General features: G+C 44.3%; 1 protein-coding gene across 2 annotated transcripts in view; it reads left to right on the top strand.

The window, feature by feature from the left end:
* Positions 1 to 22925, top strand: part of Ston2 (stonin 2) — a 157280-nt gene that overhangs the window by 50676 nt on the left and 83679 nt on the right. The window contains exons 1-2 of one of the 2 annotated variants that reach the window (XM_021179015.3): positions 19214 to 19303; positions 22265 to 22462. In XM_021179015.3, coding sequence (XP_021034674.1) covers positions 22279 to 22462 — 184 coding nt within the window. In that variant the 5' untranslated portion in view covers positions 19214 to 19303; positions 22265 to 22278. Of the gene's footprint in view, positions 1 to 19213; positions 19304 to 22264; positions 22463 to 22925 lie in introns of those variants that run through there. The other variant, XM_021179014.3, reaches the window with a different exon arrangement.

The following is a 22925-nucleotide window of genomic DNA, read 5'->3' as shown; positions in this document are numbered from 1 at the left end:
GGAGGTGTGGCTTTGTTGGAGGAATTATGTCTCTGTGGGGACAGGATTTGAGTTCTCATATGCTCAAGCTATGCTGAGTGTGACACACAGTCTCTTCTTGCTGCCTGCGGATCAAGATGTAGAACTCTCAGCTCCTCCTCCAGCACCATGTCTGCCTGCACGCTGCCATGCTTCCTACCACGACGATAATGGACTGAACCTCTGAAACTATAAGCCAGCTCCAATGAAATGCTTTGCTTTGTAAGAGGTGACGTGGTCATGGTGTCTCCTCACAACAGTAAAACCCTGACTACGACATGGGCACTTCTGGGAATGGGCAGAAGCTCCTTTGAACCTGTGTTGGGGACGTGTGCTTTATATTGCCACTCTGAAGTAGCAGGAAAGTCACCAATAAGGAAGGCATTTGTATTTCATGCCTGAACTCTCAGCATTGAAAAGAATTTACATGTAGCCCTTGTGACTAGATGTGAGGTATAAATAAAGGACCCAATATTGAAACATATGTCAATATTTAACCTTTCAATCCACCCAGGACCAATGGAGAAGACAAATACTGCATCAACTGTATCAAGTGTATTAGCTGACAGCTTATACATTTATTCATATTTAACCAGGGCTGCTTTCAGTTTCATCGGCAAGTCACTCTTTAAGGTACTGCTCGTGTTCCTGCCCCATGAAGGAGCATGCGTTCTGCTAAGGGTCTGTTCATCTGTCCTGTCCAAACCAGGACAGATGAACGGACAGAGAGCTTGTTAAGACGTGCTTTAAGTTGGAAGGAGGGGAAAATGAGACCAGAGAAAAGCATGTGGGAGGGAGGCCATGCAGCTTTTACGAGGCCAGAGAGTTGGGTTTTGAGAAGAGAACATGAGGGAAGTTCTGAGGGAAGCGATGGAGTCGATACTGCTGAGATGGTGGAGTTGGCCTTGCAGAAGCAACAGCCTGCTGGGGTAGCTGAGTGGTGACAGGAGCAAGATCAATGTGAGAGAAGAGACACCAGCCAGGCAGGAGAAGCAGAGCCCCAGGCGTGCAGATCTGTTGACAGAGTGATGGGGATTTGGACTTACTGTGGCTGACATAGAACCCATTGAAGGGTTTTGAGACGAGGCATGAGCCAATAGGTAACTATAAAATGCTGAGGCTCTCCCTCCGTATAAGATGTTCCTCAGCACCCTGTCACAGGGGCCTCTGAGGATATATATCACTGTTGATGGAGAAGGGAGAGGCGTCTTCAGTGGTGGGTGTAGCCACTGTTCGGTAGCCATTGCTCCTGTAAGCAAGCCCTCACCCATATTCCTAAACAGCTAATAGAATGCACTGAGCTATGTGCACACATATACGAGATGGGAGAGAGGTCATGAAATTTATCAGATGAGAAGCCAATTGAAAAGCAGGGAATTAGCCTGTGTGGGAGAGGAGCGAAGAGCAGAGAGGGTGACTACGATCCAAATGCATTATGTATATGTTTGAAATGTTAGAATGAGACCCATTATACAGTAGAATTAATAGATGCTAATTAAAACAAAACCTCTGCTGTAGTGTAGCAAGCAGTTGAGTAGTGTGTGGCTGGACATACTAGAGAGGCTGGCAAAGCATCCCCCAAACTGATCAAGACAAGCGTGTGGTGGCTAGGTCAGCATGGAGATAGATAGAGAGAACCAGATTCTGTAGTTTTTGAAAGCAGGTCTTAACAGAACTGATGGCGAACCAAGTAGGAAATGAATTGAGTGCGACATGAGTTTTTTACTGAGCAGCTAAAAAGATGAAGAAGCTGTTTGAAAGGGGTAACAGTAATTCATATAAACATATATGGGACATATAAAGTGAGAGATCCGATGGAGATTTCCACTAGATTGTAGCATAAAGATATATACCGAATGACAGCTACCACCATCTAATCTGTTTCACGTACTTAATCTGCGCACAGAGATCTGTCAGTGACATGATACCCCAGTGAGGGTTTTATTCTGTTTTGGCTCCATTTTACAGGTGAGGAAGTGGAGGCACAGGGGAATTACTCCGCTTTCCCCAGGCTGCAAGGCTGGCCCATGCTGTGAATGAGGCGTTTGGATTCAGGGCCCTTGTTCTCAACCTTGGGGAAGAGCAGGGGGAGAGTTTGTTCTTCTTTTTCCCTTATTCTTTGCTGCATGCATGTGTCTGAGAAGCGTCATCATGGCTGCCCACTTGGGACTGGCCCTGGGAGATGAGCTGTCTAGCTCAGCACAGGCCCTTCTCTCTTTTCAGCTAAGCCCATGGCCTAAGAACATCCAGCTGACCACCTGGGTAAAACAGACCATCCCAGATGCTGACGCTGGCAAATGAATAGAGGGTATGGGACCAAACGGGAACTGTGTGTGAGCTGTGAGGGCTTGTCTTCCCCCCAAGCGGGCTATTCTTAATTTATCTTTCAGGAAATATGAGTGTTTTCACTTAGAAAGGTAAAGATCAGCACTGAAATCAGTATTGTTCTGATATGTGGGTTTAATAAGTTTCATTACAATTGAATAAACACAAGCAGATGGGTTTTTTTTTTTAAAGTAGATTAAAGTATAAAGAACAGCAGTACAAGGTGTCACCCCTTTAATAAGTGGAGTATTACCAACATCCCAAAGGCCTGTGAGTTCCTACTAGCCACAGCCTCCTCCATCACAGCCCCTCCCTTAGCTGCTTCCCACCCCCTACGCCTCGGGGTAGCAACTGCATTACTCGTCTCTATACCTTCTTTGGACAGCTTTATGACCGACACATTTGTCAAGGAGAATATGATTTAATTTAGTCTGGTTTTGAACTTTGGGAAAATGGAATAATGTTCCAGCTAGAGTTTTGTGACTTTACCCTAGTATCTGTGAGACATGCCCTCACTCTCCCCTAGAGCGCTAATCGCTTCTGTGTCTCTTGCTGTGCTTTCTGATGTGATCATGGCAGTTTCTGACTGGCTGCCTGAAGCCTGGGTTTTTAGGCCTAATCTCCTGAACTGCCAATTTGAAGCCTGTCATGGAGTCAACATGAGATCATCAGTGCTTAGAAAACCTTTTCCTGAAGTTATCCATCCCTGCTGCCTCCCAAATCCCTGAGTCTTAGGGGTAGAAGTATGATAGGTACTTTCTGTTTAAGGGCTGAACACTCTGCAGTCTTACTCTCTGCAGCTTAACTAGTTAAGAGTTTCTGTGTGGCTTGTTCTCCACTGCAAGGAAAATGTTCTCTGGGAGTTGAGAGATTCACTGCTCTGAAGTTTGGGATACAAGGTGCCAGGCAGCAGGGTGGCTCAGGTGGTTGGGTTCTGAGCCTGGCATGGCATTGGTGGGGACAGAGTGACATGATACCTGTCCCTGGGACAGGGCTCTGTGTGAGCCTCTACAAGTATTGATGGCTACTGTGGGAGTAATAAGGCTTGTTTGTGTAATAATGTATGTATTTTCTGGAACCAAGCCGAGCAGTGGAGGACTCTTTCCTTCTGAGGAATGTCCTCCCTGACTCCATGATAATTAGAAACAGCAGAAGTTAAGGAGTTGAGGGTGTGGCTATCTATGTCTCAGCAAAATGGTAAACACTGGGAATCCTAAAGATGGCTGGTAAGGCTATGGGAAAGAGCTCTAAATACATGAGTTTGAAAATATATAATTTCTCAATTATGCAAAAAGTAAGGATGCAGTATGAATTATGTGAGAGACTTTAAGAATCTAAAGGAACAAAAGCAGATACAAAGGCAGGCAGGTTTCTCAGTTCAAGGTCAGCCTGGGACACAGTTAAGTCCAGGTCCAGATGTGGTAGAAATGATTGGTTCAGGGGAGGGTCCCACCCAACTAGTTTATGGTCTGTGCTTAGGAAAAGCAGACAGATCTCTGAATTCTTTTGCAATGTTAAGACAAAAATGTCTGCTTGCTGTCTCCTAAGAATCAAAAGGCTGGAGTCATGGGATGTGATTCAGAAGATAATCAAAAGGGAACTTGGAAGAAGTAACTGAATTAATATGTAAATTAAAAACTGGACTTTGGGTCTGAAGGAGATGAGCTAGCAGAAAGTAACAGCAATTCTTCTTTAGAATTTTCTCTAGTGAGAGCAGAATTTTCTCTAGTCTAGAGATCTCTGGACACCAAAAAACAGCTCTTCAGGAGTTTTTCTAACAGGATTTTTGACTTGGTTGAAGATCCTATACTTTTTTATAATTTGGTCAGAAAACCCATGAGCTATCCAGATAGCTTTTAGAATTTTTACTAGCAGAAAGAATGTAAGGGTTCATTATTTTAATTTGACAAAAAAAAAAAAAATGGTACCCTGGACTCAAATAATATGTAAACGCAAAGATTGTTTTATTCTGCAGAAGTCTAGCATGCTAGGGTCCCCCATTACCAGAATAGAGAGGTAACCAAGTGAGCTCAAAGGCCTGACTTAAAGCACATTAGAGGACTCCAGGGGTAGGTGACCTCTATGTTAATCTGTTGGGTCCATCAGTACAGACATTCCATTACCAAGCTGTGGGGCTGGAAACTGTTGCTGAGAGTCGCTGAGGAGGTCTGGAAACTGCTGCTGCTGACCCATTGTCCTTGCCTCAGGCCAGGTGTTGGGGCAGCTTCTGAGGCCTGGACTTGCCCAGTCCTGAACTGCCTTTTTGAAGCCTGTCATGGAGTCAGCCTAGACTTCACAAAAGCTGGCTCAACCAGAGAGTTTTTAGAAAAGCAAGAAAATGCTGTCTAGAGCGAAGCAGAACACAGACACACCACACACAGAGCACACACACAGCATACACACACACTCACGGGGTGGGGGGAGCACAATCTGGAAAGCCATCTCAGCAGACCCTGGGCAACCAGCTTGGACCCCATCGTTTGTTTTTTGACACCCCCAGACACTCCTTCCTCAGAACCCGTCTCCATGCTGAGGCTGGTTGCTCCATGCTGAGGCTGGTTGCTCCATGCTGAGGCTGGTTGCTCCATGCTGAGGCTGGTTGCTCCATGCTGAGGCTGGTTGCTCCATGCTGAGGCTGGTTGCTCCATGCTGAGGCTGGTTGTTGCTCCATGCTGAGGCTGGTTGCTCCATGCTGAGGCTGGTTGCTCCATGCTGAGGCTGGTTGTTGCTCCATGCTGAGGCTGGTTGTTCCATGCTGAGGCTGATTGTTCCATGCTGAGGCTGGTTGCTCCATGCTGAGGCTGGTTGCTCCATGCTGAGGCTGGTTGCTCCATGCTGAGGCTGGTTGCTCCATGCTGAGGCTGGTTGTTGCTCCATGCTGAGGCTGGTTGCTCCATGCTGAGGCTGGTTGCTCCGTGCTGAGGCTGGTTGCTCCGTGCTGAGGCTGGTTGCTCCGTGCTGAGGCTGGTTGCTCCATGCTGAGGCTGGTTGCTCCATGCTGAGGCTGGTTGCTCCATGCTGAGGCTGGTTGCTCCATGCTGAGGCTGGTTGCTCCATGCTGAGGCTGGTTGTTGCTCCATGCTGAGGCTGGTTGTTCCATGCTGAGGCTGGTTGTTCCATGCTGAGGCTGGTTGCTCCATGCTGAGGCTGGTTGTTCCATGCTGAGGCTGGTTGTTCCATGCTGAGGCTGGTTGTTGCTCCATGCTGAGGCTGGTTGTTCCATGCTGAGGCTGGTTGTTGCTCCATGCTGAGGCTGGTTGTTCCATGCTGAGGCTGATTGTTCCATGCTGAGGCTGGTTGCTCCATGCTGAGGCTGGTTGCTCCATGCTGAGGCTGGTTGCTCCATGCTGAGGCTGGTTGCTCCATGCTGAGGCTGGTTGCTCCATGCTGAGGCTGGTTGTTGCTCCATGCTGAGGCTGGTTGCTCCATGCTGAGGCTGGTTGTTCCATGCTGAGGCTGGTTGCTCCATGCTGAGGCTGGTTGTTCCATGCTGAGGCTGGTTGTTCCATGCTGAGGCTGGTTGTTGCTCCATGCTGAGGCTGGTTGTTCCATGCTGAGGCTGGTTGTTGCTCCATGCTGAGGCTGGTTGTTCCATGCTGAGGCTGATTGTTCCATGCTGAGGCTGGTTGCTCCATGCTGAGGCTGGTTGCTCCATGCTGAGGCTGGTTGCTCCATGCTGAGGCTGGTTGCTCCATGCTGAGGCTGGTTGCTCCATGCTGAGGCTGGTTGTTGCTCCATGCTGAGGCTGGTTGCTCCATGCTGAGGCTGGTTGCTCCATGCTGAGGCTGGTTGCTCCATGCTGAGGCTGGTTGCTCCATGCTGAGGCTGGTTGCTCCATGCTGAGGCTGGTTGCTCCATGCTGAGGCTGGTTGCTCCATGCTGAGGCTGGTTGCTCCATGCTGAGGCTGGTTGCTCCATGCTGAGGCTGGTTGCTCCGTGCTGAGGCTGGTTGCTCCGTGCTGAGGCTGGTTGCTCCGTGCTGAGGCTGGTTGCTCCATGCTGAGGCTGGTTGTTGGCAGTTGGGGTGGCTGAGGCTGGTTGCTCCGTGCTGAGGCTGGTTGCTCCGTGCTGAGGCTGGTTGTTGGCAGTTGGGGTGGCTGAGGCTGGTTGCTCCGTGCTGAGGCTGGTTGCTCCATGCTGAGGCTGGTTGCTCCATGCTGAGGCTGGTTGCTCCGTGCTGAGGCTGGTTGCTCCATGCTGAGGCTGGTTGTTGGCAGTTGGGGTGGCTGAGGTAGTAGTTGACTGACTTAGAATGTTTTTTTGATCTGAGCATAGCGATCTTAGGTGTCGTGGGCCACCACACTAGGTGTAGACGGAAGCTAGGTCTGCAAACGCAGGCTTTCTGCATGCTAAGCAAGTAGTCTACCAACTGAGCCACGTCCCCTGGGCCTCCTCTGTCATTTTCTGTGTGTTTGTAATCTACAGCCTGGTGAACATATGCATTCGGTTCTCTTGTATTAAGTAAGTAGGAGGGAAATGGCTGCATTATAAGACGTTTTCATCTCCAGATGGATGGGATAACAGACACTAGCTGGGTTTATAGGCACACACCACCCAGAGCAGCTGAGCCAGGGTTTGTGATGTGGTTTTAATTGGCATTTTCTAGATTAGAAACAAAGTTGAGTTTATCTTTTATCTTTTTGCGTGTGCAGTGTGTGTGTGTGTGTGTGTGTGTGTGTGTGTGTGTATAATTGCCTAAAATGCTTACTTTAGTTATTTTAGCTTGTCTATAATTTCTTCTTCTTCTTTTTTTTTTTTTTTGAAGGTTTCTAGAAAGTGCTGGTGAGTCCAGTGGGTGGTAGATATGTCCTTCTACATTAGACGTGGTCTTTGTTTTATTTGCTTCCTTTAGTTTATGCTGAATGTTTTCTGCACATGGTTAAAAAGCTAATCTTCTCTGCTTCATAGTAATCCGTGTGTCTGGCTGCTGTCTTCTCTATCTCTTGTGTGGCTGTTTATGCCCTCAGGCTCCGCTCACCTAGAGTTGCTTTCCTCTATACAATATGAAGTACAGGTTTAATCTCATTTTTTTTACACATAAATACCCTGTTTTCTTAATGCGGTTTTAGTTACAACCAAGCACAACAGCCCGAGTTTAATCTCTGGAACCCACAATGCCCAACTGACTCTTGAAAGTTGTCCTCTGACCTTCCTCAGCCCTCTCTCTCTCTCTCTCTCTCTCTCTCTCTCTCTCTCTCTCTCACACACACACACACACACACACACACACACACACAGGAAAGCAAGGGGCCAGAGAGGTGACTCAATGGTTTAAAAAGCACTGAATGCTCTTCCAGAGAATCCAGTTTCGATTCCCAGTACCCACATGGTGGCTCACAACCATCTGTAACCCTAGTTCCAGGGCATTTGACTCCATATATGCAAGCAACACATACACATAAAACATAAAATAATCTTTAAAAAAAATAAACCAGAAATCTCAAAGATCAGCAATAAACAGTTGAATTTAAAAATAGGCAAAAGACATAAGCACATATGCATATAAAATACACATCTATAGAGATGGTAAATTATGATACAAAAAGATATTCAGTATTTTAAGCCACTAAGGAAATGCAAATTAAAAGACCCCATCACTATTAATTTTTTAAAAAGACTGTTAGCTGGGAGACCGACGCCTCAATGGATAAAGCACTTGCTGAACACATGTGAAGACCTCAGTTTGAATCCAGAACCCACATAAACCTGGGTCCCATGGGTCCCTTCTACAATCCCAGTGCTCCAAGGTGAGACACACCGTGGAGACAGGAGAGTACCTGGAAGCTCACAGGTTAGGCTTCGTTAGCAGTAGATAAAAGACCCTCTCAAAGTAGTAGCCAAAAACAGCCTCCAAGGTTGTCTTCTGACCGCCACACACATGCCATGTGTACACCCATAATCCTATACATTAACGTGTGTGTGTGTGTGTGTGTGTGTTTGAGCACTCATACACACACATACATTTTTTTAAGACTGACAGTATTAAATGGTTACAAATTAGATGGTTTATGGTTTAGTAGTGGAATAATAAAATACTATAATCACTTTAGAAAACAGCTTGATAATTTCATATAAAACTAAACCATGCCGCCCAACAACAATAACTGAAAATCTGTTTACTCTGTGGAATGGAAGTGTCTTTTTCTGCAAACCCATGACAAATGTTCATTAGAGCTTTGTTATAATACTCAGGACTGGTCCTTTGATGGATGGCTATATTTGATCTCTTTGGGTGGTTCAACTGTGGCACTTCCTTCCCATGCCATAGAAGTTCTATCAGCCATCAATAACAAGGAATGGATTATTATCCACCACAACTCAGTTGCATCTCAGAGGCGTTACGTGGGGCAATGAAAGCCAATTCTTAAAAGTTATACACTTCATGATTCCATCCACATACCGTCCTTGACAGAGCAAAGGTGTGGAAATAAAAACCAAATTGTTGCTAGGGGGCTAAGGAACAAAATATGGAGGGGTCATCAGAATATGGAGGTGGGGTCATTAGGGGGTGTGGCCATCAAAGGATACCATGCAGATCTTTCTAGAAATGAAACTGATGTTTTTCCATCAGTAGTGGTACAGATACCACTTTTCACACTGCTAACACTGTAGCGCTAAATGCGCACGTATGTAAGACAAGGGCGAGCTGAATTAGTTCGTTGGGTTGTATCAACATGTATTTCTTTGTTGTGATATTCTACCAGAAGAGGTAGTTCAGGAAAGAGTGTGACTCTGTAGGGGCTGGAAAGATGGCTCAGTGGATAAGTAGGCTTACTACTGTACCAGAGGACAAGAGTTCAGATCCCAGCGTCAACATCAGGTCCTTCATAAAGATCCACAAGTCCAGCTCCAAAGGAGCTGCCACCATCTTCTGGCCTCTGCTGGAGCCGGCACACACACACACACATATGAGCATACACACACATGAGCACACACACACACATGAACACACACACAGATAAATTAACTTACCCTTTTCTTTAAAAAGTGACAGTAAGAAGGACTGAAGAGATGGCTCAGTGCTTAAAAGCGCTGGTTAGTTTCTCTAAGGACCCGGATTCAGTTCCCATAACCTACATGGAAGTCCATGACCGTCTGTAACTCCCTATCCCAGGTGATCCAATGCCTTTTCTGTCCTGTGGGCACCAGGCCCACACAAGGTACACAAACATACATGTAGACAAAACAATCCAATATATAAAAATAAATAAAATTTAAAAGAAAAGGAATGGAGGGAGACAGGGTATGAGGGAGAGAGGAAGAAAGGAAGGTGAGACTATAGAAAAAAAAATCTCACAAAACTCCTTAGGAAAACAATGAGTGAAGAAAGGTTGATTAACACCGTATTTAGCAACTTCCTATGAGGAGAGTGAGTCCCGTCTTCTTGCAACAAATCATAAGAGCCGCCGAGATAATGTTTGCGAGTCTTACACCCACAGTCACAAGTAAAACTAGCCTACAATTCTGATTTAATTGGGTTTATATTGGGTCTGTACTGTCAAGCTTTGGTGTAAGGAAACAAGTTGGCGAGTGGGTCTTCTTTCTACACGCTGGAATAATCACCAGAAGATGGGAATTTCTTTTTTCCCATCAAGGGTTGACCTTTTCAGCAAATATACCTAACCAGAAACGTTGCTTATGGAAATACTGTGAGAACTGGTTCATTTCGTTTCACAGTTCTTAGACAAATCAAGCTTTTAATTTTCTTCACAAATCATGTTTTTAAAATGTACCATGCTTGTTTTACATGGTACTAGGGAGCAAATCTAGAGCTTCATGCGTTTATGGTAAGCGGATATCAACCAACTGAGCTAATCCCTAGCCCGCTCACCCCGTTTTGATTCTCAGTTATTTGTGCTCTTTTCTTGATAATTTTTTTTTATCATAATTAGCCTTCTCAGAGTATTACTTAGGTGTGTTTTAAAAATCTTTGGTAGCTAATGTGTGTGTGTGTGTGTGTATGTGTATGTGTGTGTATATGTGTGTATATGTGTGTGTGTGTGCATGTATGTGTGTATGTGTATGTATATGTGTGTATGTGTATGTATGTGTGTGTATGTGTATGTATGTGTGTGTATGTGTATGTATGTGTGTATGTGTGTGCGTGTACCTGTGTGTATATGTGTGTGCATGTATGTGTGTATGTATATGTTTGTGTGTGTATGTGTATGTGTGTGTGCATGTATGTGTGTATGTGTATGTATATGTGTGTGTGTAAGTGTATGTATGTGTGTATGTGTATGTATATGTGTGTATGTGTATGTGTGTGTATGTGTGTGTATGTGTGTGTATGAATGTGTGTTTCTGTCATGCCATGGGTTGATTGGTTGGTTGATTTTGTTTTATTATGGCTGCTCCTTTTAAAATAGTGTTCAGGTTTTTTGTTTATCGTGAGAAATGCCACCTTTTCTGATAGTAATGCTTACTTCTTTGTAGTTATTTTGAGAAAGGCTCTTCTTTACTTCGCATTGCAGTTTGGGGCTACTGGTCTTGCAGGTCCGAGGTGTAGCTACAAAGCACAGACATTTCCTATTGTTTCAGCTAGAGTCACTTGAGGAGGGAGTCTCCAATGAGCACTTGCCTAGATCAGTTCTCCTGTGGGCATGTCTGTGGAGGATTCTCTCAAGTGTGAATTGATGTAGGAGGGCCCAACCCACTGTGGGCAGTTCTATTTGCTGGTCATGTGGCCCTGGCCTGTATAAAGAGCTAGCTTAGGGTAAACCTGTCAGCCAAGCAGCCCACAGCCTCCCTCCATGGTTTCTGCTTCCAGTTCCCATTTGACTTCTTTCTCTGACTTCCCTCAGTGATGTCTTAGAAATGGAAATAAACCCTTTTCCCCTTAACTGCTTTTGGTTGGAATGCTTCATGACAGCGATAGAAGGGGAATTAGAACACCCTCCGTAAAGTCCTATCCTGATTCGTATTCTATCTAGATCCGCATACTGACGTGTCCATTGGCTGCTGAGGAGGTGGTAGAGCACTTTTGAAAGTGATAGATAGGTGTTCTTTGGGTTCATTTAAGATTTCCCCTTTTTTCTTCAGTTTTACACAGTTGTGGATTCTCTTCTTAGTTGCTCTGATTGAAATTCCTGGGGGTTCCTAATTTAAAAAAAAATGCTCACAGGTTCTAGGAAATTCCCGGTCAGCAGTGCCTCCAATATCATTGCCTTCCTCCTATTCTCTCTTGTTCTTTTTTTTTTTTTTAATATTTTTATTACATATTTTCCTCAATTACATGTCCAATGCTATCCCAAAAGTCCCCCATAGCGCCCCCCACTTCCCTACCCACCCATTCCCATTCTTTTGGCCCTGGCATTCCCCTATATTGGGGCATATAAAGTTTGCAAGTCCAATTGGCCTCTCTTTCCATTGATGGCCGACTAGGTCATCTTTCGATACATATGCAGCTAGAGACAAGAGCTCTGGGGTTCTGGTTAGTACATCATGTTGTTCCAACAATAGGGTTGCAGATCCCTTTAGCTCCTTGGGTACTTTCTCTAGCTTCTCCATTGGGAGCCCTGTGATACATCCCATAGCTGACTGTGAACATCCACTCCTGTGTTTGCTAGGCCCCGGCATCATCTCACAAGAGACAGCTATATTTGGGTCCTTTCAGCAAAATCTTGCTAGTGTATGCAATGGTGTCAGCGTTTAGAAGCTGATTATGAGATGGATCCCTGGATACGGCAGTCTCTAAATGGTCCATCCTTTCATCACAGCTACGAACTTGGTCTCTGTAACCCCTCCCTGGGTGTTTTGTTCCCAATTCTAAGAAGGTGCACAGTGTCCACACTTTGGTCTTCATTCTTCTTGAGTTTCATGCGTTTAGCAAATTGTATCTTATATCTTGGGTATCCTAAGTTTTGGGCTAATATCCACTTATCAGTGAATACATATTGTGTGAGTTCTTTTGTGATTGTGTTACTTCACTCAAGATGATGCCCTCCAGGTCCATCCATTTGGCTAGGAATTTCATAAATTCATTCTTTTTAATAGCTGAGTAGTACTCCATTGTGTAAATGTACCATAATTTCTGTATCCATTCCTCTGTTGAGGGACATCTGGGTTCTTTCCAGCTTCTGGCTATTATAAATAGGGCTGCTATGAACATAGTGCAGCATGTGTCCTTTTTACCGGTTGGGACATCTTCTGGATATATGCCCAGGAGAGGTATTGCTGGATCCTCCGGTAGTACTATGTCCAATTTTCTGAGGAACCGCCAGACTGATTTCCAGAGTGGTTGTACAAGCTTGCAATCCCACCAACAATGGAGGAGTGTTCCTCTTTCTCCACATCCTCGCCAGCATCTGCTGTCACCTGAATTTTTGATCTTAGCCATTCTGACTGGTGTGAGGTGGAATCTCAGGGTTGTTTTGAGTTGCATTTCCCTGATGATTAAGGATGTTGAACATTTTTTCAGGTGCTTCTCTGCCATTCGGTATTCCTCAGGTGAGAATTCTTTGTTCAGTTCTGAGCCCCATTTTTTAATGGGGTTATTTGACTTTCTGGAGTCCACCTTCTTGAGTTCTTTATATATATTGGATATTAGTCCCTTATCTGATTTAGGATAGGTGAAGATCCTTTCCCAATCTGTTGGTGGTTTTTTTGTCTTATTGATGGTGTCTTTAGCCTTGCAGAAGCTTTGTAGTTTCATGAGGTCCCACTTGTCAATTCTCGATCTTACAGCACAAGCCATTACTGTTCTATTCAGGAATTTTTCCCCTGTGCCCATATCTTCAAGGCTTTTCCCCACTTTCTCCTCTATAAGTTTCAGTGTCTCTGGTTTTATGTGAAGTTCCTTGATCCACTTAGACTTGACCTTAGTACAAGGAGATAGGAATGGATCGATTCGCATTCTTCTACATGTTAACAACCAGTTGTGCCAGCACCATTTGTTGAAACTGCTGTCTTTCTTCCACTGGATGTTTTTAGCTCCCTTGTCGAAGATCAAGTGACCGTAGGAGTGTGGGTTCATTTCTGGGTCTTCAATTCTATTCCATTGGTCTATTTGTCGGTCACTATACCAGTACCATGCAGTTTTTATCACAATTGCTCTGTAGTAGAGCTTTAGGTCCGGCATGGTGATTCCACCAGAGGTTCTTTTATCCTTGAGAAGAGTTTTTGCTATCCTAGGTTTTTTGTTATTCCAGATGAATTTGCAGATTGCACTTTCTAATTCGTTGAAGAATTGATTTGGAATTTTGATGGGGATTGCATTGAATCTGTAGATTGCTTTTGGCAAGATAGCCATTTTTACAATGTTGATCCTGCCAATCCATGAGCATGGGAGATCTTTCCATCTTCTAAGATCTTCTATAATTTCTTTCTTCAGAGACTTGAAGTTTTTATTATACAGATCTTTCACTTCCTTAGTTAGAGTCACGCCAAGATATTTTATATTATTTGTGACTATTGAGAAGGGTGTTGTTTCCCTAATTTCTTTCTCAGCCTGTTTATTCTTTGTGTAGAGAAAGGCCATTGATTTGTTTGAGTTAATTTTATATCCAGCTACTTCACCGAAGCTGTTTATCAGGCTTAGGAGTTCTCTGGTGGAATTTTTAGGGTCACTTATATATACTATCATATCATCTGCAAAGAGTGATATTTTGACTTCATCTTTTCCAATTTGTATCCCTTTGATCTCCTTTTGTTGTCGAATTGCTCTGGCTAGGACTTCAAGTACAATGTTGAATAGGTATGGAGAAAGTGGACAGCCTTGTCTAGTCCCTGATTTTAGAGGGATTGCTTCAAGCTTCTCACCATTTACTTTGATGTTGGCTACTGGTTTGCTGTAGATTGCTTTTATCATGTTTAGGTATGGGCCTTGAATTCCTGATATTTCCAAGACTTTTATCATGAATGGGTGTTGGATCTTGTCAAATGCTTTTTCCGCATCTAATGAGATGACCATGTGGTTTTTGTCTTTGAGTTTGTTTATATACTGGATTACATTGATGGATTTCCGTATATTGAACCATCCCTGCATCCCTGGGATGAAACCTACTTGGTCAGGATGGATGATTGTTTTGATGTGTTCTTGGATTCCGTTAGCAAGAACTTTATTGAGGATTTTTGCATCAATATTCATAAGGGATATTGGTCTGAAGTTTTCTATCTTTGTTGGGTCTTTTTGTGGTTTAGGTATCAGAGTAATTGTGGCTTCATAGAATGAGTTGGGTAGAGTACCTTCTGTTTCTATTTTGTGGAATAGTTTGTGAAGAACTGGGATTAGATCTTCTTTGAAGGTCTGATAGAACTCTGCACTAAACCTATCTGGTCCTGGGCTTTTTTTAGTTGGGAGACTATTAATGACTGCTTCTATTTCTTTGGGGGATATAGGGCTGTTTAGATCATTAACCTGATCTTGATTCAACTTTGGTACCTGGTATCTGTCTAGGAACTTCTCCATTTCATCCAGGTTCTCCAGTTTTGTTGAGTATAGCCTTTGGTAGAAGGATCTGATGGTGTTTTGGATGTCTTCAGGATCTGTTGTTATGTCTCCTTTTTCATTTCTGATTTTGTTAATTAGGATGCTTTCCCTGTGCCCTCTAGTGAGTCTGGCTAAGGGTTTATCTATCTTGTTGATTTTCTCAAAGAACCAGCTCCTTGATTGGTTGATTCTTTGAATAGTTTTTCTTGTTTCCACTTGGTTGATTTCGCCCCTGAGTTTGATTATTTCCTGCCGTCTACTCCTCTTGGGTGAATTTGCTTCCTTTTGTTCTAGTGCTTTTAGGTATGTTGTCAAGCTGCTAATGTGTGCTCTCTCTAGTTTCCTTTTGGAGGCACTCAGAGCTATGAGTTTTCCTCTTAGAAATGCTTTCATTGCGTCCCATAAGTTTGGGTATGTTGTGGCTTCATTTTCATTGAACTCTAAAAAGTCCTTAATTTCTTTCTTTATTCCTTCCTTGACCAAGGTATCATTGAGAAGAGTTTTGTTCAGTTTCCACGTGAAGGTTGGCTTTCTATTATTTATTTTGTTATTGAAGATCAGCCTTAGTCCATGGTGATCTGATAGGATGCATGGGACAATTTCAATATTTTTCTATCTGTTGAGGCCTGTTTTGTGACCAATTATGTGGTCAATTTTGGAGAAGGTACCATGAGGTGCTGAGAAGAAGGTATATCCTTTTGTTTTAGGATAGAATGTTCTGTAGATATCTGCCAGATCCATTTGATTCATAACTTCTGTTAGTTTCACTGTGTCCCTGTTTAGTTTCTGTTTCCACGATCTGTCCATTGGTGAAAGTGGTGTGTTGAAGTCTCCCACTATTATTGTATGAGGTGCAATGTGTGCTTTGAGCTTTACTAAAGTTTCTTCAATGAATGTGGCTGCCTTTGTATTTGGAGCATAGATATTCAGGATTGATAGTTCCTCTTGGAGGATTTTACCTTTGATGAGTATGAAGTGTCCCTCCCTGTCTTTTTTTAATGACTTTGGGTTGGAAGTCAATCTTATCAGATATTAGAATGGCTACTCCAGCTTGTTTCTTCATACCATTTGCTTGGAAAATTGTTTTCCAGCCTTTCATTCTGAGGTAGTGTCTATCTTTTTCTCTGAGATGAGTTTCCTGTAAGCAGCAAAATGTTGGGTCTTGTTTGTGTAGCCAGTTTGTTAGTCTATGTCTTTTTATCGGGGAGTTGAGTCCATTGATATTAAGAGATATTAAGGAAAAGTAATTGTTGTTTCCTGTTATTTTTGTTGTTAAAGTTGGCATTCTGTTCTTGTGGCTGTCTTCTTTTAGGTTTGTTGAGGGATTACCTTCTTGTTGTTTCTAGGGTGTGGTTCCTGTCCTTGTATTGTTTTTTTTCTGTTATTATCCTTTGAAGGGCTGGATTCGTGGAGAGATAATGTGTGAATTTGGTTTTGTCGTGGAATACTTTGGTTTCTCCATCTATGTTAATTGAGAGTTTGGCTGGGTATAGTAGCCTGGGCTGGAATTTGTGTTCTTTTAGTGTCTGTATAACATCCGTCCAGGATCTTCTGGCTTTCATAGTCTCTGGTGAAAAATCTGGTGTAATTCTGATAGGCTTGCCTTTATATGTTACTTGGCCTTTTTCTCTTACTGCTTTTAGTATTCTATCTTTATTTAGAGCATTTGTTGTTCTGATTATTATGTGTCGGGAGGTATTTCTTTTCTGGTCCAGTCTATTTGGAGTTCTGTAGGCTTCTTGTATGTTCATGGGCATCTCTTTCTTTAGATTTGGGAAGTTTTCTTCTATAATTTTGTTGAAGATGTTTGCTGGTCCTTTGAGTTGAAAATCTTCATTCTCATCCACTCCTATTATCCCTAGGTTTGGTCTTCTCATTGTGTCCTGTATTTCTTGGATGTTTTGAGTTAGGATCTTTTTGCATTTTACATTTTCCTTGATTGTTGTGCTGATGTTCTCTATGGAATCTTCTGCACCTGAGATTCTCTCTTCCATCTCTTGTATCCTGTTGCTGATGCTCGTATCTATGGTTCCAGATTTCTTTCCTAGGGTTTCTATCTCCAGTGTTGCCTCATTTTGGGTTTTCTTTATTGTGTCTACTTCCCTTTTTAGGTCTAGTATGGTTTTGTTCATTTCCATCATCTGTTTGGATGTGTTTTCCTGTTTTTCATTAAGGACTTCTACCTGTTTGATTAGGTTATCCTGTTTTTCTTTAAGGATTTGTAACTCTTTAGCAGTGTTCTCCTGCAATTCTTTAAGGGATTTTTGTGCTTCCTCTTTAATGTCTTCTACCTGTTTACCAGTGTTCCTTTGTATTTCTTTAAGTGTGTTATTAAAGTCCTTCTTGAAGTCCTCTACCATCATCAGGAGATATGCTTTTAGATCCGTGTCTAGCTTTTCCGGTGTGTTGGGGTGCCCTGGACTGGGCGAAGTGGGAGTGCTGGGTTCTGATGATGGTGAGTGGTCTTGGTTTCTGTTAGTAAGATTATTACGTTTACCTTTCGCCATCTGGTAATCTCTGGGGTTAGTTGTTATCGTTGTCACTGTTTAAAGATTGGAGCAGAAGCTGTGTTCCACTCACCAGCAGTCTCAAAATCCTGTGGTGGGGGTCGTGGGTAGCTGGCAGTACCCCGATGCTGGTCCAGCCGGAAGAGGCCTGTGGTCCTACTCAGGCCGGTTTTCTGCTTCCCTAACTAATGCAGTCTCGGGTCCCGCGCGCAATTGGATTGGAGCAGAAGCTGTGTTCCACTCTCCAGAAGTCTTAAGATCCTGTGGCGGGTGTTGTGGGTAGCTGGCGAGTGTCAGCCGACCCTGCGCCCTAGCTACCCTGGTGCTTTTCTGACCGGAAGGGGCTTGTGGCCCTACGTAGGCCGGATTTCTGCCTCCCCAACCAAAGCAGTCTCAGGTCCCGCGTGATTGGACTGGAGCATAAGCTGTGTTCCACTCACCAGCAGTCTCAAAATCCTGTGGCGGGGGTCGTGGGTAGCTGGCGGGTGTCAGCCGACCCTGCGCTCTAGCTACCCTGGTGCTGATCCGGCCGGATGAGGCCTGTGGCCCTACTCAGGCTGGTTTCTGCTTCCCTAACTAATGCAGTCTCAGGTCCCGCGCGCAATTGGATTGGAGCAGAAGCTGTGTTCCACTCACCAGAAGTCTTAAGATCCTGTGGCGGGTGTTGTGGGTAGCTGGCGAGTGTCAGCCGACCCTGCGCCCTAGCTACCCCGGTGCTTTTCTGACCGGAAGAGGCTTGTCTCTCTTGTTCTTAAGAACCCATCTGTATGGGTGAGAACTTGTTTCTGCCCACCATGGGGGGTGACATCTCTCCAACATCTTTCCCATTATCTCTTTGTCCCTTCATGCTGTCCATTCAAGTAGAAATCTATTTAGCGCCGGGCAGTGGTGGCGCTCGCCTTTAATCCCAGCCCTTGAGAGGCAGAGGCAAGTGGATTTCTGAGTTTGAGGCCAGCCTGGTCTACAGAATGAGTTCCAGGACAGCCAGGGCTACACAGAGAAACCCTGGCTCGAAAAACCAAAAAAAAAAAAAAAAAAAAAAAAAAAAAAAAAAAGAAATACATTTAGCTATTTTTTATTAATGCATTTTTCTTTCTCTTATTTCCTTAAATAAATCGTACCTAGTTGTGTTTCCTGCTTCCTAAACCTACTGTCTGAAACCTTTGCAGGTCTGACTGACTCATTTCTCACTCCTCCCAATATCTGGCTTGCTCTTATTCATGATACTGCGATTTGCTACGTACTTTGTGGTTTGTTAGGATTATGTTTCTACCATCATCCTCTTGGGACATTCTGCCTGAGATTGGGGCAGTTTCTTCCAGAAAGGGTTAGTATTTGCTTTTTCCCAGGTACATGAGGCTACCTGGGAATATTTCAAATGAAATCTAGGCTAAAGGTTTTTCAGATCCACATAAAATCCTTATGTGGAACCTTCTATCAGAAGATTTTTCCCAAATCTAAGGTAGACATTAGTCTTTGTATATCCAACTGGAGGTAAAAAGTGTTCCCGTCTATGCATCTGAGCTCTGTTAGGTTATCTGTCTTGGGTTGACTGTAGGTTTATTCTTCCCTCTCTCCTTCACATGAGCCACACAGCCTCAGCCTCAGCAGAGGGTCTCGGGTTCAGCAGTCCTCAGGGTATGAAATTCAGCGGAGTTTTGTTTGCATTTCTAGGTTCCGGATTTCACCTCTGATAATTCTTTACTTTGCTGATAGCTCTATGTTGAGTACTAGATAAGGTCAAGACCCTTCACCCAAGAGCTAATTTCCATCGTGGTTCCAAGTACCTGATCCTAATCTAGGGAGCGGCAGACCTAGAATGAGCTTTTAGAAGCTCGCCTTCTTTGCTTTCTATTTCTGTTATTTGTTCGCGTGTCCTTTGTCTCTGTGTAGAGGCCATGGTTTGGTTTTGACAGGCTCTCTTTGATACAGATTGCTGGGGAGTGATTTGTGGTTCTTCTTCTGGACATAACCCACAAGTAATGAGTGCCTACCTACCTCGTGCCAGGCAGCATTCGAGGAGGTAAGCAAAACAGACAAAAGTCCTTACTCCCAACACATGAAACTCAAGAAGAAGGAAGACCAAAGGGTGGATACTTCCTTCCTAGAATGGGGAACAAAATACCCATGGAAGGAGTTACAGAGACAAAGTTCAGGGCTGAGACTGAAGGAAGGACCATCCAGAGACTGCCCCACCCGGGGATCCATCCCATATACAACCACCAAACTCAGACACTATTGAATATGCCAGCAAGATTTTGCAGAAAGGACCCTGATATAGCTGTTTCTTGTGAGGCTATGCCAGTGCCTGGCAAATACAGAAGTGGATGCTCACAGTCATCTATTGGATGGAACACAGGGCCCCTAAAGAAGGAGCTAGAGAAAATACCCAAGGAGCTAAAGGGGTCGGCAACCCTATAGGAGGATCAACAATATGAACTAACCAGTACCCCCCAGAACTGTGTCTCTAGTTGCACATGTAGCAGTAGATGGCCTAGTCGGCCATCAATGGGAGGAGAGGCCCTTGGTCTTACGAAGATCATATGCCCCTGCCAGAGCCAGGGAACAGGAGTGGGTGGGTTGGGGAGCAGGGTGGGGGGAGGGTATAGGGGACTTTCAGAATAGCATTTGAAATGTAAATGAAGAAAATATCTAATAAAAAAAACCCTCCTTACTCCCTAGTGATCTCAAATTCTAGCTGAAGTCAGCCATATAGCTGGTCACATAGTAATGATGCTAAACAGAAAGAAAGAAAGAAAGAAAGAAAGAAAGAAAGAAAGAAAGAAAGAAAGAAAGAAAGAAAGAAAAGAAAGAGGAGAAAGAAAGAGAAGAAAAGAAAGAGAGAAAGAAGAAGAGAAAAGAAAAGAGAGAAAGGAGCTTTTCGTTTGTGGAGAGGATAGCTCACGAGTGATTTGCAGGGAGAATAGCTTGAAAGAAAAGAGCTGTGAGCCCTCAATGCAAAAATCTAGATGTTTCAGACACAGATTTTCTTTTGTTTTATTTTTATACTGTCACAAGGATTGCCACCGATTCCTTCTGAGATCTCAACTTTCCCTTTCCGTCTCTTAGCCAAACTTGACCTTCTGTTCTTCGGCCAGGGTAACCGTATGAACGTGCAGGTTTCTTAACCTCTGTGTTGGTTAAGCCTGAGTAGAGGAAGCCACCACCTCCCTCCCAGTGCAAACAGATCAAACGCTAAAACATTTGTAGACAATCTTTGAATGGGTTCTCTGCCAACGTACTTGCTTGTGCCCCTCATTCTCTGCTCACCGACGCTCTAGCCCGGTACAATCCTTATGCAGCACTGTACAGAACTCTTGTGGCGGGCGGTTCACTAAGAACAAGTACATTGAGCTAAGAAGCTGTATTTTTAAAAAGGAAAAAGAAAAACCAACAAGAAAAAAAAAAAACCACTCTGCTTTTTTGAGAGGCCTGTCAGTGCAGTTATTGCCTGTAGGAGATATTTTATTTGTGTTCTCAGCTGCCCCACTAAATCTCACAGCGTGTGTAACAGTGTGCAGAACTTCCAGTTATTGTCAGGCTTGGACCGAACAGCGACATCTTGCACATGCATGTGTGTTTGCCTAAATCCTTTTTTTGTTTGTTGTTTGTTTTTTGTTTTTTGTTTTTGTTTTTTTGAGACAGGGTTTCTCTTTTAGCCCTGGCTGTCCTGGAACTCACTCTGTAGACCAGGCTGGCCTCGAACTCAGCCTTTTTTTTTTTTTTTTTAAAGATTTATTTATTTATCTATCATTATTATTATACATAAGTACACTGAAGCTGTCTTCAGATGCACCAGAAGAGGGCGTCAGATCTCATTACAGGTGGTTGTGAGCCACCATGTGGTTGCTGGGATTTGAACTCAGGACCTCTGGAAGAGCAGTTAGTGCTCTTAACCGCTAAGCTATCTCGCCAGCCCTTGCCTAAACCCTTAACCCAAATGTCTTCTGCCTCTGATTCGGCAATGCAGCCTGGTACATTTTCCTGAGTTTATTGATGCACTAGGAAAAATGGAGGGCATGCCCCGGTGAAAGTGAAGCTGCAAGGATTCTGCAGTTTGGGCCTGAACGAAACTGAAATCGAAATTTAGAAATAACATCAGGGCCTACAGTTACTTGTACTCTCTTAATTCGATTTTGTTTGGTTTTGCTTTAATTTGAGGGTCCTAAGACCCAAGTTTCAATCTGCTTTTATGTGCATATGTATGCAGTATGTATACTTGTGTATGTCTTAAGTGGGAGGAAGCCACGGGTTAACAGACCCCCATCCCTGGTTTTTGTGAGACTACAGGATCTCTCACTGGGACCCAGTGCTCTGATCGGAGTAGCCTGGGTTGCTGGCAGGCCCCACTGAACCTCTGCCTCTGCCTCCATCCTGCTGGTACTACTAGCACATGAAACCCCACCTGTTTTATTATGTAGGTGCTTAGGATCAAACCCAGGTACCCCTGCTTCAACAGCAAGGACTTTACCCTCTGTCCGAGTCACTGTTCTATTGCTATAAAAAGACACTGTGACCAAGGCAACACTTATAAAAGAAAGCATTTACCTGGGGCACATCTCACTGGCAAGTGCAGGCAGAGAAAGATTGATTGATTCTGGCCTGACCTTTTCAAACCTCAAAACCCACTCTTAGGGACACACCTCCTCCAACAAGGTCACGCTCATTCCAACAAGGCCACACCTCCTAATCCTGTCCAAATAGTTCCTTCTACTAACTAGGGACCAAGCATTGAAACATATGGCCTATGGGGACCATCCTCAGTCAAGCCACCATACCAACTGACCTATCTCTCCAACCCCTCGGTATGTTTTTAACAGTGACTCCCCATGAGACCTCAGCCAATCCACACTCTCTGTCCTCATCCCAGGCCTTTCCTTGCCTTTTATGGTGGCCGCCACTGCCTAGGACCTGAATGATGGCTAAACATAAGCAAAAGACAACTATTTATATCAGCTCCCCTCCAATTTTCGTCTGTTCTCAGCCCTCACGTTGACCATGCCCTGCTGGACATGCCCTTCCTTCGACTCTCTGAGAAGATGCCCTTTGACGTCGGAGAGCAGTTGGACCACCCATTCTGAGGACACCAGCAGTCCCAGCGTTGCTCCTTCCTACACAGACCTGCAGCTCATCAATACCGAGGAGCAGGCAAGCGGCGGGGCTTCCGGGACCGACTCCACCGGTAAGCCGGAGTTCCAAGCCAGAGCACTGAGCACCTCTCTTTTGGCACACTTGGGGGTGGGGGTGGGGGGCTTTCAAGTCCTCCCCTCCCCCACCCCAGCCAGCTTCGTTTGCAGAATGAGTACCTATGTGGTTGTCCAGTTGGAAAGCTAGCATCCTCAGTGGTTTGCAGTCGTGCTGGGGTGGGAGGTGACGTATACACAGACGGCATGGTTAGCTTCACAGTGGAAAAGCATTTGATGGTGCATCTTGAAGGTGTTGCCTTCTGACTGCTTAGTACAAGTATCGTTCCGCTGTCAGCGTATTCTCTCCTGCCATTGCTGCTGATCTGAGTGTAATATATTCACCAGGCTGAATCTCTCAGCCGGCCACCCACACATCCTTCCTCCTCAGTAAGAGTAAGGTGGATTTCAAGAGAGAAAAACCGTTACGTGAAACAGAACGAGAATCTGGGTTCAGCCACA

The sequence above is a fragment of the Mus caroli genome, unplaced genomic scaffold (genome assembly GCF_978045245.1).
Source record: "Mus caroli unplaced genomic scaffold, Mus_caroli_1 scaffold_14, whole genome shotgun sequence".
In the NCBI taxonomy this organism is placed as follows: domain Eukaryota; kingdom Metazoa; phylum Chordata; class Mammalia; order Rodentia; family Muridae; genus Mus; species Mus caroli.
The sequence above is the reverse complement of the archived record's forward strand: the minus strand, read 5'-3'. Positions and strand labels throughout refer to the sequence as shown.